This window comes from Lagenorhynchus albirostris, chromosome 14, assembly GCF_949774975.1.
Source record: "Lagenorhynchus albirostris chromosome 14, mLagAlb1.1, whole genome shotgun sequence".
Taxonomy (NCBI): Eukaryota; Metazoa; Chordata; class Mammalia; order Artiodactyla; family Delphinidae; genus Lagenorhynchus; species Lagenorhynchus albirostris.
In genome coordinates, this window is record NC_083108.1 from 76451928 (window position 1) to 76469822 (window position 17895).

Genomic DNA, 17895 nt, shown 5'->3' on the forward strand with positions numbered 1-17895 from the left:
TTTCTGTTACAGAGTTGCCATTTCCTCTTGTTGGAGTGACTCGTGTAAACAGTGTTGCAGCAGTGGCTCCACACCGGCCAGATCTGACTCCTCTGTCGTTTTAAGGCTTCCACATTCTCTCCACGGTGGCCCTGCTCTTCACTCCCCATTTGGAACCAAGCGTGTCCTTCTTTTCCAGATATACATCAGGGGACGTGAGGGTGTGGGACACCCGCACCTGGGACTACACAGCCCCCTTCCTGGAATCGGACTACGAGGAGGATGAGCCTGGAATGCAGCCATATGTCTCCTTTGTGAGGATAAACAGCTCGCTGGCGGTAGCGGCTTATGAGGATGGTAAGTAACCACAAGCCTCCTCCCTGTTAAGGAAAAAAAAAAGCTTGACAAAAATTAAGCAGCTGTGGCCGGCTCCACCCATAATCCCTCCGTACATACATGTGGGCACACACATGTTCACACACACACCCTTATTCTTGCCTTTATGTGAAGAAGTTGGCCAATAACCCTCAATGCATTAGTAGGCATTGGAACACAGCGCCCTTTCAAACTGGTGTTTAATTCCTACTGGAACTGTAGGGCTAGGTTTTAGAGCCAGACAAGGCTGGCCAAGCCATCTTAAGCAAATAACTTGTTTGGTGTTAAATATACTTGGCCTACTTTTCCTTTCGTCTCTGCTTGATCCAAAGGAAAGAGTGAAAAGAGGATAGACATAGATAATCTATTGACAAATATGGAAATAGAAAAATAAAGGTAGGCAGGGCTTACCTTTTCCTGGCACTTACATACCATACGAGATAATTTATGGTAATACGTTGTCTCTCTGGGACCAACAGAATTCTTTTTGTGTGTGGGCAGCTGTGGATTTACAGAACTAGGTAAGAAGAGTCTAATAATTTTGATGGCTGTGATATTGTATACTACCTCTCATGCTCCTAACTTCCATTATGTTGTAAAGTTTGAGTCTCCAAAAGCTTTGTCTCCCCACTTGCCTGAAAGTTGGATCACAAGATATTGCAGAATGTTAGCGTTCCTGTCATGGCGTGGTTGCAAATCTTCAGAGGTAGCTCAGAGGGACAAGACTGTAGTAAAGGACCTAATGGGGAATTTTATATCCATATGCCATTTAAGAAATAAAAATTAGAGCTGAAATATTAAATATTTTCATTTTATTACTTTAACATGAACTCTGTTTTTTTGGTTTGACGTTAATTGGGCACCATTGATGGATTTTCCTTTCAGCCTCTAGAAATTCAGCTGAGCTGTCTCTGGGGTATGTCATAGTTCGTGTATGTTTGTTAACATCCTGGATAGATAACATAAGAGCAGCTTGAGTGTGATTCCTATGTGCCGAATTATCAATGAGGTTTTTTTCAAACAACTATGCAGAAGTTGTAATACTTTTAAGTTAGAATCATATACAGTTTTAGAACCATCCAGTAGCCTCTTCCTGCCACACACACATTCTTCTTCAGATCGGGAAACTGAGGTCCAGAGAAGCCGACTAAGTTATTTCTTTGAGATTGAATCATTCATCAGTCGCAAATCGAGAACTTTGGTTGTGTCTTCTGGGCCATGCCAGGGATGTAGTGCTGTTTATGTAATAACTCCACAGAGACACTTATAAAGAGGTGCATCTCAATTTTTTGCAACCTCACATCTCATATCTTGTGAGCTTGAAAATAGAGTTTTTGGTGATGTGCAAGTGTGCTGCCGGTTTTAGTTTGTTGGTTAGAATTGTAGTTGTCACCCTTATCCCTGTCGTTGCACAGAAATAATAGGAAACCTTGTAGATAGGCTAGGGAAACTTCTTTTTTCAGTAAATACTTGGCAAATAATTGTCATAATGCATTTTAAATACTTGGTTTAAAAAAATTTTGTAGTTAAAATTCAAAGCACAAAAGGATAATATATAAAAAAAGAAAATGTATACAAAAAGAAGTTGAAGTGTTCCTCCCTGCTCCCCTACTCCTAGTTCCTCTCACGTTTCACACGTATGTCCCACTCTGTGTACTCTTCTGCATGTTGATTTTTCACCTAATGACACATCTTGGGATCTTTCCATATTAGCACTTATAGGTAAACCCTGTTCTTTTTCAGCTTGTGTAGTATTGCATTATGTGGCTGTACTATAATTTACTTATTAGGGCCCTTAACGATGCACATCTGGATTGGTTTTTGTTGTTGTTGTTATTAAAAGCAGTGCTGCAAAACAATATCCTTGAACAAGTATCGTGATGGACTTATGCAAGTATAGTCACAGAGTAAATTACCAGTAATACCGGATTGGAGGCTACAGATGCTTTACGTTTTGATAAATGCTGCCAGATTGCCCTCCAAAAAGGTTTCACTAGTTTATAGTCTCACTAAAAGTATATGAGAATGACTGCTTCCTCATGCTTGTCTGATAGGTGGACATGGTATTTCACTGTTGTTTTTGTTTACCTTTCTTTATATAAGTATATATGAAAATCTTTTCATTGTGTTTTTAGGTGTTTGTATTTCTTTCTCTGCAAATTGTTTCCCCATTTTCTTTGGGTTGTTATCTTCTGCAGTTGAAAATAAAGGGCTAAGGAAATAACCCTTGTCATTGATTTTAAATATTTTTTCAATTTGACCTTTATTCTTCAATGGACTTTGTTTATGGTTTATTTTTCTAGACAGTAGTTATGTATGTATGTGAATATGTGATTTTAATTTTTTAATCCATAAATGAGTGGGTTTTATTTTGTAATTTAATGCATTTGACTAAGTAATACATTTTAAGGGATGTAAGGTCAAGCTAATATATAAAGTTATGCATTGCAAAGTCTTGCTTCTACCCATTTTTGTCCACTCCATTCTAAAGCAACCATATTTTTTAGTTTGTTTTCTATCCTTCTAGTATTTCTTTATTGTAAATACAAGTAAGTATTAGTATCTATTCACATTCTCTCCCCGCCCCCCTTTTCTTCTTTTTTTGGCTGCTTTGGGTCATCTTTGCTGCGCGTGGGCTTTCTCTAGTTTTGGTGAATGGGGGCTACTCTTCGTTGTGGTGTGCAGGCTTGTCATTGCGGTGGTTTCTCTTGTTGCAGAGCACGGGCTCTAGGGGCGTGGGTTTCAGTAGTTGTGGCGCACGGGCTTAGTTGCTCTGCAGCACGTGGGATCTTCCTGGACCAGGGAACGAACCTGTGTCCCCCGCATTGGCAGGCGGCTTCTTAACCACTTCGCCACCAGGGAAGTCCCTCCCCCCCCTTTTTAAACAAAAGATAGTGTACTACTTTATATCATTCCATACCTTGGTTTTTTTCACTTAATGGCGTATCTTTTTTTTAATTGGATAAATTTGACATGTAACATTATGTAAGTTTAAGGTGTACACTGTGTTACTTTGATACATTTATATACTGTAATATGACTGCCATTGTAGTGATATTTATCACATTACATAATTATAGTACAATATTGTTATCTGTATTCATTATACTATACATTAGAACCCTGTGGTTTATTCACCACTTGTTACAAGTTTGTACCTTTAAACACCATCAGTCTTATCCCGCCTGTTCCTCCCCCGCCCCACCCCGTAACCACCGTTTTACTCAGTTTTTTTTAAACAGGTTTGACTTTTTTAGATTTCACATGTAGGTGATACCATACAGTTCTTGTCTTTCTCTGTCTGACTTATCTCACTTAGTATAATATGCTCAAAGTCCATTCACGTTGTTGAAAATGGCAGGATTTCCTTCTTTCTCATGGCAGAATAATGTTTTATTGTGTCTGTATACCACGTCTTTTTTATCCATTCATCCACTGATGGGCATTTGGCTTGTATCCATATCTTGGCTATTGTAAATAATGCTGTAATAAACCTGGGAATGCTTACATCTTGTTAATGACACAGCTTGAAACGTTGTCCACGTCAGTGTATGGAGAAGATGCTCCTTTTTCATGGTATTCCATTGTGTACACGCACTGGTTTATTTACACAGTCCTTTATTGAGGAACAGTTGTGTTATGCTTTTGCTATTACAGTGTGATAGTGAAAAGCCTTGTACGTATGACATTTCATGTGAATGCAGGAAGGATTATTTCCTACAGAAATGTCTGGGTCAAAAGGTGGATGCGAATGGGCTTATATTATTTTGCACTTGAACCAGCAGGGTATGAAGTTGTGCCCATTTTCTCAGCAAAGTATGTTTCAAACTGTTCAGTATTTGTCACTTTGATAGATAAGAAATGGTATCCAAATGTTTCAACTTACATTTCTCTTAGTGTGAGAGAGGTTGAATTTTTTCACATGTGTACCTGCTACTTGTCATTCTTTTTTCTTCTGTTACTGTTTGGGCTTTAATAAAATTTTTTTTTTATTGAGATGATACTATATAAATTTCAGGTGTGCAACATAGTGATTCACAATTTTTAAAGGTTGTACTCCATTTATAGTTATTATAAAATATTGACTATATTCCCTGTGCTGTACAATATATCCTGGTAGCTTATTTATTTTATACATAGTAGTTTGTGCCTCTTAAACCCCTACTCCCGGTAGTAACCACTAGTTTATTCTCTGTATCTGTGAGTCTGCTTCTTTTTTGTTGTATTTGCTAGTTTGTTGTATTTTTAAGATTCCACGTATAAGTGAGATCATACAGTATCTGTCTTTCTCTGTCTGACTTATTTCACTTACCATAATGCCCTCTAAGTCCATCCGTGTTGTTGCAAATGGCAAAATTCCATTCTTTTTTATGGCTGAGAAGTATTCCAGTGTGTGTGTGTGTGTGTGTGTGTGTGTGTGTGTGTGTGTGTGTGTGTGTGTACACCACATCTTCTTTACCCATTCATCTGTTGATGGGCAATTAGGTTGCTTCCATATCTTGGCTATTGTAAATAATGCTGCTATGAAGATTGGAGTGCATGTATCTTTTCAAATTAATGTTTTCATTTTTTTCAAATATATACCCAGGAGTGGAATTGCTTAGTCATATGGTAGTTATAATTTTAGTTTTTTGAGGAACCTCCATACTGTTTTCCACAGTGGCTGCCCCAATTTACATTCCCACCAGCAGTGTATAATGGTTCCCTTTTCTCCACATCCTCACCAACATTTGTTATTTGTGTTCTTTTGGATGATAGTGTTATGGCTTATCTTTATATTTGAATCTTGACCAGTATAGAGTTCATCCTAGAATAGTATATGAATCTGATTATATCTTTCCAGCATCTCTTACTAGAAAGCCCATCTCTACCTCACTGGTTTGAGGTGCTGCCTTTACAAGTTTTTGCATATGAAACTCTTTTAGTATTTCGGTCTGTTTCTGGATGTTACATTCTGTTCAGTTGATCTGTCTGGTTGTTTACACTTACATCATCACGTTTGTCTGTCTTATTATTTTGGGTTTCATTTTGCCCTTCTGTGGGTAAAATCTATAGTACTTCCTTGGCTGCATCGTTTACACTGAAATCTTCGCTTTGTCTTGAATTCCTTTTGGTATTAGGATTGTTTCTTTGATAAAAGCTCTCGTGTTTTCTTGTTCCTCTCTCACTCAGCTTGTTTTACCAGTCTGATGGGAATTGTTACTTTCTGAGATAAGCAACAGCTTCTCATTCCCCCCTCCAACCTCACCCCAGACCTCAGGTAGCATTGTCTTTGGTCTTAACTTCAGTTTAACAGATTGTCATTGTGCTATTTGTACCAACATACTCCTGAGTAACTACTTCTGGCCAAAGACAGGTTGAAATAATCAAACACACATTTTGTATTGCTTCTTTCTAGGAGCGGGGAACACGCGCTTCTTAGGCAGTGCCATAGCTAGCACAAAGGAAATTCACCTCATGAGGTCTGAAATTCGGGACTGTGCCCCACAGAAAAGAAGAATAAGATAATAAAATGAGCCAGTGAACTTCAGCTCCCTGTTTGTGCCAAAGGGAAGCTCTGTAGCCATTGAGACCCCCTTGATGGTCTGTCTGTACACATATTCTCCGCAGAAGGAGTCAGGTCCAGAGGGGGAGATGGAAACTGCTTTGGGAAAAAGTTAGTCATCCCCACGTCCTGCTTAGCCTCCTGGCCCTGCAGGAACACTGTACCACCCACCTGGGGTGTTGAGATTTGGCAAGATGATCCACAGTTGTGATTTTTTGAATTCCAACCCACTGGCCTCATATTTCTTCTGCCTTGTTTCCGATTGTCAGCACTGGCCGTCCTCCAGTTTGATTTTACCACTAATTGTGTTGCACGTTACCGTACCGAAATGAATCAAATCAAAATGCTTTTCCTGGAGCATTAGATAAAGCAGGCGAAGGTTCTGAGTAATGAGCAGATGCTACTAATGCAGGGACAGTGCAGACCTTGCCAGGACTCCATCTGCTCCATGCTTGCCTGCCTTTGGCCTGGAGCCACAGCATTGGGGAATGGCAGCATACTCGAAACCCGCTCCCTGTTCAGAGTTTGTCACGAAAACTCACTCTTCGGTGAGAAATGAGATTACACACTTCTTAGGTGCAAAGAAGTTCTTATTTGTCCCCCTCAGTGGACAGAGGAGAGACAAGACCCAGTGCACATTAGCACGTGGAAGCCTAGATAGGACAGCCAACAGTCGTCTTTCTGTGGCGCCGTCAAGCAAGGCAGAGTGGCTTATCCACTCCTGCAGCACTCCTAGTGCAGTTGTCTGAATGCACGCATGCTCCATTGTCCAGGGCTGTGCCTGACCTGGGCCGAAGTGACTATGATTTCTCATTTACTCTCGTGCACACAATGGATGGAAGTGGGTCTCTCCAAGCTTCTTTTTAGCAGTGAACAGTAGGACCATATTTTAGACGGCTGTAGAGACTAGGTGCTTCTAAAGTTTTATTTGTAACTTTATGTTTAATAAAAAATCAGTTCTTCAATAGTTTTGTTTATGTCTCTCATTTGTATGTTGATGATGACATTTCAATTTAATAACATAACCTTTGAATGTAATATTCAATCTCCTCCTCTCCCCTGGTGTTTCAGAAGTGGATTATTAACATACTAATGCATTGCTTGGGAGATGGCTAGGACACCTGACTGTGGATTGTGGAGAATTTTGTGCTTTTTCAAGGCCTGCCTTTTCTGGTCATTTTTCTCTTAAAAGTTTCAATAAGTAATTCTTGCCTGAAACCATTGCCTACCCTTAGGTCTTAGGAGTCTTATTCAGACACTTGGTGGATAAAACAATATGAAACAACTTTCTGATAAAAACCAAAAAAATACCAGATGGAGTCCTTTTTTCTTAACAGTTAGAGTGCTCACATTTTAAAGATATTCAGAGTGGATTTAAAAATTGAAATGTAGAGTTTTGAACTGAGGTGGTTCTTTCAGTCCTGAGGAAGTATTTCTTAGGGCATTGAACTTTAAAGTTGACTGCCACCTGGAATGGTCTAGGGTGTTAGATTTTGTTTCATAGACAAGCCATAGAGACTATGTTTATGTGATGGAGGAAGTTGCTGAATAAAAATGCTTTTTTAAAGTTTTTCTATTCTTCAGTGAGGGGAGTTTGAAGTTATATTTGTTTTACACTTGCTTATATGTACTTTGGACTGAATATGCACTGTAACTAAATAATAGTTCAGTGTTCCTTAAATAGCATTCCACAGATAAAATCGTGGGTGGGAGTTGTGAGATCTCTAGGAAATTTTTTTTTTTTTAGTAGAGGGAAGGATTGATTATTTATTTAGTTAGTTAGTTTTGGCTGTGTTGGGTCTTCGTTTCGTGTGAGGGCTTTCTCCGTGGCAAGTGGGGGCCACTCTTCATCGCAGTGTGGGGGCCTTTCACTGTCGCGGCCTCTCTCGTTGCGGGGCACAGGCTCCAGACGCGCAGGCTCAGCAGTTGTGGCTCACGGGCCCAGTTGCTCTGCGGCATGTGGGATCTTCCCAGACCAGGGCTCGAACCCGTGTCCCCTGCATCGGCAGGCAGATTCTCAACCACTGCGCCACCAGGGAAGCCCAGAAAGTTTTTTTAAATCTGTGTATTTTTATGGTAATTTTAAAAAGGAATCTGGATCTTTTGACCTTGTAACTAAACCATACTGTGAGATCTCATTGTTTGAATTTGCATTTTATAGTCATAGGCTGTTGGCACCAAGTGATCACCTGTGTGCCTTGTAATGCTTTGTTTTTCACACTGACTGATTCATAGGTGAATTCTTAGAGGTCTGCAAACTCTCAAATTTAAGAAACGCTGGCGAGGGAAGTTCTCATGCTTTAGGCACACATTAGCAGATGATCAATTTCTAGGATAACTACAAAATTTGGAAGTTACTAGTGAAAATGATTTGAAATAGTTTTATCATGCAGGAAACAGTGGCACATTGCATTTATGATACAAGGTTTGGTGTTAATCCTTTGGTTAATTGGGGGGTGGTTTTACTGAACATTGATACATTTTTTTAATACATCTTTATTGGAGTATAATCGCTTTACAATGTTGTGTTAGTTTCTGCTGTACAAGAAAGTGAATCAGCTATATGCACACATATATCCCCATATCCCTCCCTCTTGAGCCTCCCTCCCACCCTCCCTATCCCACCCCTCTAGGCCATCACAAAGCACCGAGCTGATCTCCCTCTGCTATGCAGTAGCTTCCCACTAGGTATCTATTTTACATTTGGTAGTGTATATATGTCGGTGCTACTCTCTCGTTGTGTCCCAGCCTCCCCTTCCCCCACTGTATCCTCAAGTCGTTCTCAACGTCTGCATCTTTATTCCTGCCCTACCACTAGGTTCATCAGTACCAGTTTTCCAGATTCCATATATATGCGTTAGCATAAGGTATTTGTTTTTCTCTTTCTGACTTACTTCACTCTGTATGACAGACTCTAGGTCCATCCACCTCACTAAAAATAACTCATTTTCCTTCCTTTTTATGGCTAATATTCCATAGTGTATATTGAACGCTGATTTTTTTTTTAACATCTTTACTGGAGTATAATCGCTTTACAATGTTGTGTTTCTGCTGTATAACGAAGTGAATCAGCTATATGTATACATATGTCCCCATATCCCCTCCCTCTTGCATCTCCCTCCCACCCTCCTTATCCCACCCGTCTTGGTGGTCACACAGCACTGAGCTGATCTCCCTGTATGTTGCAGCTGCTTCCCACTAGCTATACATTTTACATTTGGTATTGTATATATGTCAGTGCTACTCTCTCACTTCGTCCCAGCTTACCCTTCCCCCTCCGTGTCCTCAAGTCCATTCTCTGCGTCTGCGTCTTTATTACTGTCCTGCCCCTAGGTTCATTAGAACCATTTTTTTAGATTCCGTATATATTGAACACTGATTTTTAATGACACAGCACGATGCATAAATTTTGAACTGAATGAAAATTAGAAACAGTATATCAGTATATGGGATGTAGCTAAGGCAATGCTTAGAGGGAAATTTATAGCATTAAGCGCTTATATTAGAAAAGAGAAAGTCTCAAATTAACAGTATAGCTTTTCACCTTAAACTAGAAAAAGAAGAGAAAGTTAAACAAAATAAGTGGAAGGAATAAAGTAATAAAGATAAGGGCAGAAATCAATGAAATAGAATAGAGAAAAAAACAATAAAGGAAAATCAATGAAATGGGCAACTGTTCCTTTGAAAATTTTGATCAAATTGACAAACCCTAACCAGATTGATCAGGACAAAAAGAGAAAAGAAATGAATTACCAACATCAGGAATGTAAGAGGGGACATCACTACAGATCCTGTAGATATTAAAAAGTTACAGTGAACTATTTTGAACAACTTTATGCCAGTAAATTCAACCAGTTAGATAAAATGGATAAATTGATTTTTTGAAAAACAAACTACCTAAGTTCACTTAATAAGAACTGTAAAACATGAATAGCTATATTTCCAGTAAAGAAATTGAATTTGTAATTTAGAAGTTTCCACAAAGAAGACTGCAAGCCAAATGGCTTTACTGGTGAATTCTACCAGACACTTAAGGAAGAAATAATACCAATTCTACACACTTCCATAAAATAGACTAAGAGGAACACTTCTCAACTCAGCTTGTGAGGCCAGCATTACCTATCAAGACTAAAGAAGAAAAAATAATAACTAATATATGATAACAAGTATACTACAGATTGATAGTCCTCATCAACATAGATGTAAAAATCCTCTAGTGTTACCATTAGAAGTTTCATTGTAAATCCATCCTAATTGAGAAGTCACTTAGTTTTCAGGGCAACTACTGAAAACATTTGTAAGATACAAGTTAATATGTTTTTACTTTTGTTAGGGATAGCCTTTCAAATTATTTTTTAAAACTGTTTTATTATGGAAAATTCAAAATATGCAAAAGTGGAAAGAACAGTCTGATGAGCCCCCATATCCCTGTCCCTCAGCTTCAGTAGTTACCAGCACTGCTTTTAAATTACACAGGTTTCTAAATATTATACAGTTATATCACTCAACATATGAGTGGAGCTATTTTTGAAGACAGACATATTTTCCTGTTAGCAGTAAACAGTAGTTTTAAAAAGAAAAAGAACAAGGAGGCTAAGACTTACTGAATGCTAGTCCTAGCCCAGGCCCTGTGCCGGCCTGATCCAGGAGAAGTGGTGGTGATGTTACGGATTCCTTTGGAGTTTTTGGGTTTTTTTTTTAGTTTATTTTATTTATTCATTTTTGGCTGCATTGGGTCTTCCCTGCTGCGCGTGGGCTCCCTTTAGTTGCGGCGAGCGGGGGCCACTCCTTGCGGCGGTGTGCGGGCTTCTCATCGTGGTGGGCTCTCCTGTTGCAGAACATGGGCTCTAGGCACACGGGCTTCAGTAGTTGTGGCATGCGGGCTCAGCAGTTGAGGCTCGCGGGCTCTAGAGAGCAGGCTCAGTAGTTGTGGCGCACAGGCTTAGTTGCTCCTTGGCATGTGAAATCTTCCAGGACCAGGGCTCGAACCTATGTCCCCTGCATTGGCAGGCGGACTCCTAACCGCTGCGCCACGAGGGAAGCCCTTTCCTTTGGAGTTTAATTCACTTTAACCCATCAATGAATCGGAAGTAGAATTTGAGTTTTTAATTTAATTTTGTATATCCGTGTTAAATATTAATTATAAAATGTGGATTGTGATTGGGAAAAATAATAAAGATATCTCATCACTGATAAAATTAATATTTATAAATATATAGGTACAAATTATAACAAATTGTTTGATGTAGTATTACATGTAGAAAAAACATGTAGTAAAAAAGTGTTCTTTCTCTCCCTACCACTACTGGGTCCTGGTTCCCCCCAGTCACCCCCTCTCTTCTCTAGAGACGTTGACCACTCCCAGTGTCTGATACAGTTTTCCAGATATACTCTATATTGTTTACATCACTTAGTTGTAGTGCAGGAGAAGATTGGCTGGAGTTAGTGGCTGTGTGCACAATGATGTCTTCCTTGCACTGTCTGCCTTCTCTGCACTTCCCCTTATAGAAGAGCTGGTCCAAATTCTTCCCCATCGATCTGTTTTTCCTTTGACTTTGCTAACTGTAAATGCTTCTATTTAGTCACATTGTCATATTCCTACACTATATCACTTGCCTCCTTTTTAATTTACTGTCTCTTTGTTTTTGATTCTTCTTTTTAGAATGTTCTTTCTTTCTGCTTTGAACTTGAGACCACTAAATATATTCATCTTTCCTCCTTCTTGACTCAGTTTCTGCTTTGGTGATCTTACGTCTTGTCGTTCCTTTGCTTATGCACTAACCAGTCACTTCATTGGTCCACAAGCCCATTCACATTCCCTTGTCAGTCTGGAATGCAGCTTCCAGAATACTTCATATGTATTGTTTTTCTGCCATAAGCAAGAGAGTTCAGCTTTAGAGCTCTGTTCAGCTGGGATGTTGAGGATGACATGCACAGTGGATGCAGCATCTAGGTGAGAGATAAATTTCATTTAGTTTTTTCTGTTTCAAGACCCTCCATGATTTAGCCCTTCTTTATGTCCCTTGTTTACACTGATTTTAATGTCTTGCTGGCCTCTTCTCCCATGAAAGCAGAACTTGTTTTGTCCTCTCAAACTTTACGCCGCTTACATCTCTGGCTTACATTTCATAGTGATGTTGTGTAGACTTAATGAGTGAAGAGGTACACGTTCAGTGAGTGCTATGGGTATATTTATTTATGTATTCTAAATGCCCGATTTAATACATGAATCAAACATGAAGAAGCCCAAAGAAATAACCCTTGAAGCATCCTTGAAAATCTCTTAACAACTGGTTTCTTCAGCACATGTCTCTTTAACACAGATTCTTTAACACGTGCCCATGATGCAGATATTTTACGCAGCTGGTTACAAGGAGCACCTTACGCTTAGACATGAGACATGCAAGAGGGAAAGCAGTCTTTCAGCTGTGGGTGAGAAGCTTCTATATCAATGAACCCCAGTCCCACCAAAAATGTTACTACTGGGACCTGTGCTTGGCTGCCTCCTGACTCTCCCCTCTCCCAGCTCTTCCCACTTTCCCAGCCTGGTCCAAGCTTCATCAGAGCGATGAAGCTATTTTTGGTTACTGCATCTCTCTCTCTCTCTCTCTCTCTCTCTCTCTCTCTCTCTCTCTCTCGGCCCCCCCCCCCCCACAGTAGGCACTCCCATGGCTGCCGTGGGCCAAGGAGAAACTCAGCAGGCAAACCTCCAAATATTTCGGCTGAGAGCAGTGCCTGAAGGGCAAATATCAGGGCCCCTGGACTGGGTGGGGCCCAACTCCATCCTCACCCCATCCTGGGTCAGAAGCATCCCCCCCGCACACACACGCACAGATGCACTTGGCCAGCCTCCTCAGGGCTGGGAGGTGGCCTGCCCTGGGCCCCTGTTTGCTCCAGGTTTACACTGTAGTAAAAATATGCCTTTTCTCTGTCGGCCAGAGATCTGCAGGATTGGCCTTCTTGCATGGCTCCTCCTCTGACATACAGGGAAGAGCAAGGAACTTTTACTGATCACCTATGACCTGTATGGGTGTATTTTAAATTTCTGTTAAGATGCTTTTTCTCATTGCAGAATTTCCTTTGACTCCTCCTTAATTTCTTATAGGCAAGTGTTTATTTACACTTGCCTTGGTGGAAATTGAGATTGCCAGCTGTCTTTATGAATAGTCAACGTCACTAAGCGTCTCTGAACTGCAGTTAGTTGATCTTGTCTACTTAGTTATTATGAAGCTGAGACCAAGCCTCAGAGTCAGGTGTTTATTGTGCAAGCTCAAGTGAACAGGAGCTCATGGCTAAAATAAGTTCCGATCAAGAAAGCGCGATGGGACTTCCCTGGTGGCCAGTGGTTAAGAATCCGCCTGCCAATGCAGGGGACATGGGTTTGAGCCCTGGTCCGGGAAGATCCCACATGCTGCAGAGCAACTAAGCCCGTGCGCCACAACTACTGAAGCCCGCGCACCTAGAGCCCGAGCTCCGCAACAAAGGAAGCCACGGCAATGAGAAGCCTGCGCACCGCAAGGAAGAGTAGCGCCCACTCGCCACAACTAGGGAAAGCCCGCGCACAGCAGGGAGGACCCAACTCAGCCAAAAATAAATAATTAATTTAAAAAAAGAAAAAAAGCACGGAAGACCACAAGACAAATTGTGCAGTTCAATAAGTGACCAGTCTATGACTTTCTGAACTGTTAACCTGTTTTAAATTTAATGGTGCATGAAAAAGATCAGAGGGGAGGGATAATACCAATTGTCTTTTTCCAAAACCAGTTCAGCAGTTATTTACCTTTCAAGCAATTAACATAATTACCATTATGCTAAAAAGCAATTTTGGGAAGTTCTGCCCTGAGCTCTTATGATTCCACTGGGACAGTTTTAGTTGGGACTTATCTTTTTGATGGAAGCCTAATTGCAGTTTTGGCTTTGTGCATGCAAACAGAAGCAGCTAATTGTTTAGGCAAATAGCAGATTAATTTAAATATGCATCCCTAATAAAACAAAAACGGTATCCATTATGGTCCTTGTTCCTATGATGAGGAATATAAATATTCTGTGCAAGTACCATTTGGTGGAGGTCTTAAGGATTGTTGACATTATTTCACAGTGGTAGCACTTTCCTGATATCGAGTAATCTTTACAAAAGCTAACATAAATCAGTTTAAACTCATTTAGATCCCATTTCCACTATGTGCAGTTTCATTACCACACTCTGGCTGGCCTCCTTTGGGAGGTGGAAGGGGCATGCTGCAAACTGGCATGGGTGCCCATCCACAGCTGCTGAGCAGACTTTATGTCTCCTCCAAAGACTGGCCATCGTTACTCATCTCCCCCTTAATGACTGTTCCTGGGCTAGGGTGAACTCAGAGGTCCTGCAGCCCTGGTGCTGCTTGTCAAGGTGGAGGGCCCTGAGCTCAGAGAGCAGTGGGACTGCCAAGCCCTACTCCTGTCTACTTTATTGGGCTGATGGCCCTCACTCATTGTGGTCTTCCGCAGTTTTTGAGAGACCCTTTTTTTTTTTTTTGCCTGTGTCCTTTTCATTTTCCTCATGAATGAAACAGTATTGTGATCCCAGCACTAGCTCAGAGGTCAGCATCTTTTATGCAGCCATTGAGGTTTTGTCATGGAGAAAGACAGACACCTGGTCTCCTTTCAGCTTTCCTGGTATGGGTGTCAGCTCCAGCTCTGAGGGTTATTTATGCCTGGTTCAGGGAATGATGGCAATGACCCGTTTACTAAGTCACTACTGAGGAGCCACACAGAAGCTCCCTTTGCATTTGCTGAGAAGTTTTCTCTTGTTTCACCTTGGCCTAGCATACAGGATAAGGGTGGTAGATACCTTTTGGAGTGTCTCCTTGCTCTGAAGCCCCTCTAGAGGTAGACATATTCATAGAATTTGAGTTGGTCTTTTGACATCAGCTGAGTAGACAAGGACGGGGACCCCAGGCCTGGGGGCAGCTGATTCATGTTCTTGGCTGAACAATTTGGGCTGCAGACTTTCAGTCTCAATTGTGTGCTTGGAGTAGAAGACCTTGTGAAGTGGGGAATAGAGAAAGCTGCTTTGTGTAGAGAGTGGGGGATGCACAGTTACAGAGAGAAGCAGAGGCAAGATGTATGGTGCAACGAGAAACATACTACCTTGATCTGAATGTTTTCCTACTTCCGGTTCTGACCCCTTTTACTGGCCAGCTGTATTCCCTGCCCTTGGGTTCCATGAAATAGCCTTGTTCCTTTTCAGCCTGTTTCCTTTTGTATTTAAACCAGTTTCAGTGGATTTGTTTCTTACAACCAGATGTTCCATTGCTAAAACATAAGACAAACATTCAGCAAACCTTTATTGATGTTCAGCCACTTTCAGTACTGTGAATTCACTCCGTAGGAAATGTAGCAGAAAAAGGACACAATCCTGCCACTTCAGAAATCCACCCAGTACCAGGAGCCAAATCCATATTAGTGCTGTGTCTGCAATATGATGAAACTTGGCCTTTCAAATGAATTTACATCAAATTTTTAAAATCATCACCTGTTTGGGAAGGAAATTTATTTGGCTCTGATAGGTATTGACTAATATTGTGCAATGTATGTGGACCCAGTTCAACTTGAAATGTCTGCGTAAGTTAGCTGCTCCTTTTTGGGAATCTTAAAATAGTTTGACAATAGGACTTATCCATTTTTAAGCTTAGCCATTGTCCCATTGCAGTTTGTGTATATATCTTTTATATTTTTGTTATATTTTCGTGACTATAACATGTCTTTCTGCAGTGAGAATTTTGTGAGAACAGAGATCATATCCCTCCTGTATGCCCCCAAACAAGATGCTTGGTGATGCCACTAGAATGTCAGCTCCATGCGGTCAGGGACTTTTTTGTTTTATTTTGTCTTGTTCACTGCAGTTTCCCCAGTGCTTAGAAAGGCAGGGGCTCAAATACGTGTTGAATGTATTGTTGCATTAACTCCTTTTTGGCTAAATGTTGGTTAACATGGATAATAATCCTCTACAATATCATAAAACATTCTTATAATTCAAGTATTCACTGTTCAAGCCCCTGCAGTTTTGAGGTTGTAAAAGTAGCATGATATAAACTATATTAACTAATAAAATGACCTTTTATAAAATTAGCTTTCACTCAAGCATCCATCCTGTTAGCTGCTGTGTCTGTTCCTGCTCACCTTGCCCATGTGTCTTGGGGTCAAATATCCAACAACACAGTTGCAAAGTGAAATTGCACATCTTGCAAAAGCTGCAGGATTTAATAATGTTAAAAGTGGTAAGGGGAAGAGCAGTAGAAGTGGTAATTACATGGGTAAATATAAATGGCTTTTTTTGTTATTTCTCTTTAAAAGACAATTGCCTGCTTATGCAAAAATAATAACAATGTATGTGGGGTTTATAACATACAGTAGAAATAAAAAGTGTGGCAACAATAGCAGAGAGGCTGGGAGGGAGGAAATGGAAGTGCGCTGCTTCACTGTATGTGAAGTGGTGTAATATCGCTTGAAGGTAGACTGGTAGTTACAGATGCGTGCTAAAGACCTAAAGCAACAACTAAAATAAACACAAAGAGTTTTGGCTAATAAACCAACAAAGGAATTAAAATGAAATAAACACATAATTAATCCAAATACTCAGTCCAAAAGAAGGCAGAAGAAGGGGGAAAGGAAGCAAAGAACAAATGGGACAGATAGAAAACAAGTGGCAAAATGGTAGATTAAACCCATCCTTACTGATAATCACATTAAAGATAAGTAGTCTAAATACCCCAGTTAAAAGCAAGATCAGTTAAATGCCATCTACAAGAAACCCACTTTAGATATAAAGACAACACAAAGTGAAAGGACAGAAAAACGCATAGTATGCTAACACTAACCGAAAGAAAATTGGAGTGACTGTAGCAATATCAAAGTGGATTTCAGAGCAAAGAACATAACACAAAGAGGGACATTTCATGTAATACAGGGTCACTTCATCAAGAGGACACAACAATCCTAAGTGTTAATGCACCTAAAAGTGATCTTGGAGGACTGTGCAAACGATAGTGGCACTGATGACAAGTGAGGATCTGGCCGAGTTACACACTTAATAGCTGCAGTAGAGAAAACAGACAAAGATCATGACACAACAGGCATTCAGAAGAGAAGGAGGTGACCATTAAATAGATGGCACCCAGAATATATTTTCTAAAAAGACCCTTCTTAGAATAGCTCTGCAACCTTGTGGTAAAGGAGATTTTGTTGCATACAATTCTGTTGGGGAAATGAAGCCAACAAAACCAGTACTTGATTAGTAATGAAAAATGTGTTTATAGATAAACTCCATGTGTGCTTCGAGTGAGCTGTGGTTGAATAACTTCCACACTTGGCAGAACACAGGTTAAGTTTATGTCAATTACTCATGGACTCATGGTTACTTCATGCACTTGTAAATGCAGCCGCTCATCCTGCACTTTCTTTCTTTTTTTTTTTTTTTTTTTTTTTTGCGGTACGCGGGCCTCTCACTGTTGTGGCCTCTCCCGTTGTGGAGCGCAGGCTCAGCGGCCATGGCTCACGGATGCAGCCGCTCCGCAGCACGTGGGATCTTCCCAGACCGGGGCGCGAACCTGTGTCCCCTGCATCGGCAGGCGGACTCTCAACCACTGTGCCACCAGGGAAGCCCTCATCCTGCACTTTCTAGCTAACTTCCAGCCCAGCCACTTCACGTACCAAGTGGCTTTGGACCAGTTGTTGAACCACTCAGAGCTTCTTGTTTCTTCTGTTTTGTCAAACGAAGATAATGATGCTCTTCCCAAGATGGAAGTTAGCGCTGAAGGAGAGGAGACAAGTGATTGAACAGTCAGAGGCTTCATGCAATAGTGGTTGCTTTACTGTTTTATTGTAATGTCTGCAAACAAATGCAGTGCAGGCCTATTTGGAAGAGGCACATCCTGGAATGTGCCTGTCTCCTATTTAATGTGTAGAGTCATTGGCATTTTTTGCAGTGTATCTGCTTCTTCTGAGTCAAAATGGAA

General features: G+C 40.6%; 1 protein-coding gene across 1 annotated transcript in view; it reads left to right on the forward strand.

The window, feature by feature from the left end:
* The window catches only part of FBXW8 (F-box and WD repeat domain containing 8), a 114276-nt gene that overhangs the window by 44549 nt on the left and 51832 nt on the right, over window positions 1-17895 (forward strand). Inside the window, exon 5 of the mRNA XM_060121993.1 lies at window positions 179-336. Within this exon, the coding sequence (XP_059977976.1) occupies window positions 179-336 (158 nt within the window). The remainder of the gene's footprint in view (window positions 1-178; window positions 337-17895) is intronic.